The sequence below is a fragment of the Sesamum indicum genome, linkage group LG8 (genome assembly GCF_026168435.1).
Source record: "Sesamum indicum cultivar Baizhima isolate 11 linkage group LG8, ASM2616843v1, whole genome shotgun sequence".
Lineage (NCBI taxonomy): Eukaryota > Viridiplantae > Streptophyta > Magnoliopsida > Lamiales > Pedaliaceae > Sesamum > Sesamum indicum.
Genome location: NC_142664.1, coordinates 7091934 through 7093581, shown reverse-complemented (window position 1 = coordinate 7093581; position 1648 = coordinate 7091934). Strand labels below are relative to the sequence as shown.

Sequence of the window (1648 nt, the reverse complement as noted above, 5' to 3'; positions counted from 1 at the left end):
AAGAAGGAGACCAGTGCTCCCGGGTGTTCTTTCAAAAGATTACTCAAAGCAGATCGGTGAGGAGAATCCTGCAGATCAACGATGAGCTCCACACACACTGAACCAGGGGCGATAAACAATGAGTTTGTTGAGTATTATCATAGTCTTCTTGAAGGAGATAGGCTGCATGAAGTGATTAATCTTAACTTCCTTAGACCCTGGGCACACCATCTGTTGAGCGACGAGGAAGCCAATTCGCTACTTGCTCCATTCACGCCAACGGATGTGAAACAGGCAGTATTTGATATAGCTGAGGATAAAGCGCCAGGGCCGGACGTGTATTCATCGGGTTTCTTCAAGCCATATAGCCCATAGTGGGGCAGGAGGTGTCGTTAGCAGTGCTCGAGTCCTTTCGTATGGGCCAAGTCTTGAAGCAAATTAATACTACACTTTTGGCACTCACACCAAAGGTACACTCCCTTATGACTGTTGGTGATTTTCGGCCTAAATCTTGTTGTAATGTGCTGTATAAGATTATCGCAAAGCTCATTGTGCAACGATTAAGTATGTTGTTGGACAAACTTACAAGCCCGTGCCAAGCGGCGTTTGTGCCCGGATGGAGCATTAGAGACAATATTATGCTAGCGCAGAAACTCTTCATGGGATATAATCAAGCTCGTCTTTCTCCCCAGTGTGCGTTAAAAGTAGACATCCGGAAGGCATATGACACGGTTGAATGGGATTTCATGACTGCGGCAATGAGGCTATTTGGATTCCCTCCTACATTCATCATGTGGATTGAGGCATATACTACTACACCCTCGTTTTCTATTGGGATAAATGGGAAACCCCATGGGTTCTTTCAGGGGGCCAGAGGACTTCGACAGGGTGACCCTCTCTCTCTATACCTGTTCGTGCTTGTGATGGAGGTCCTACATTTGGGATTTCTAAAGTTGATCGACCAAGATGAATCGTTTACTTTCCATTGAAAATGTGATACAGCCAAAATCTTTCAGTTGGGATTTGCGGACGATATATTATTATTCTGTCATGCGGACATGGACTCTATTGGAATATTCAAGACAGGGTTGGATTGTTTTGAAGATTGGTCGGGGCTGAGACTAAACGGGAGCCATCTCATTATCTCACGTGCAACACAAGGATTACGGGAGGAGATGCTCACCATGCTTGGATTTCAAGGAGTCTTACAAATGAGGTACTTGGGGCTTCCTCTCTTATCTTCTCAGTTAAAGATTGCTGACTGTTAGCCTTTGTTGCTTAATATTGACAAATATATAGCCGGTTGGGAGGGTATGAATATCTCTTATGCTGGCAGAGTACAAATTATCAAATCAGTACTCATATCAATGAGTTTGCACTGGGCATCGGCGTTTATACTTCCAAAGAGAATTATTAATGAAATTGAGAAGAAGTTGTGCACTTTCTTATGGAATAGGACAACAACCAGTGGCTACGTCAAGATAGCCTGAAAAGATCTATGCCGACCGAAGGATTAAGGAGGACTAGGATTCAAGGATATTTATATCGTGAATCATGCACTAATGACTAAGAAGTTATGTGATATCATTAGATGCGACAGAACCTTGATTTGGGTAGACTTGCTTTATCAAGGACGGCTACGAGACACATCCATTTGAACAATCGGGGA

The 1648-nt window shown here is 43.6% G+C and overlaps 1 protein-coding gene across 1 annotated transcript; it reads left to right on the top strand.

Moving 5' to 3' along the window:
• Window positions 1-461: 461 nt before the first annotated feature.
• Window positions 462-968, top strand: LOC148787160 (secreted RxLR effector protein 78-like). Its single transcript, XM_088883507.1, has one exon. The coding sequence runs from the start codon at window positions 462-464 to the stop codon at window positions 966-968; it is 507 nt and encodes a 168-aa protein (XP_088739633.1).
• The last annotated feature ends 680 nt before the right edge of the window (window positions 969-1648 follow it).

Excerpts from the sequence above, each read along its gene's own strand:
- LOC148787160 (XM_088883507.1), top strand. The coding sequence starts at position 462 with ATGACTGTTGGTGATTTTCGGCCTAAATCTTGTTGTAATGTGCTGTAT.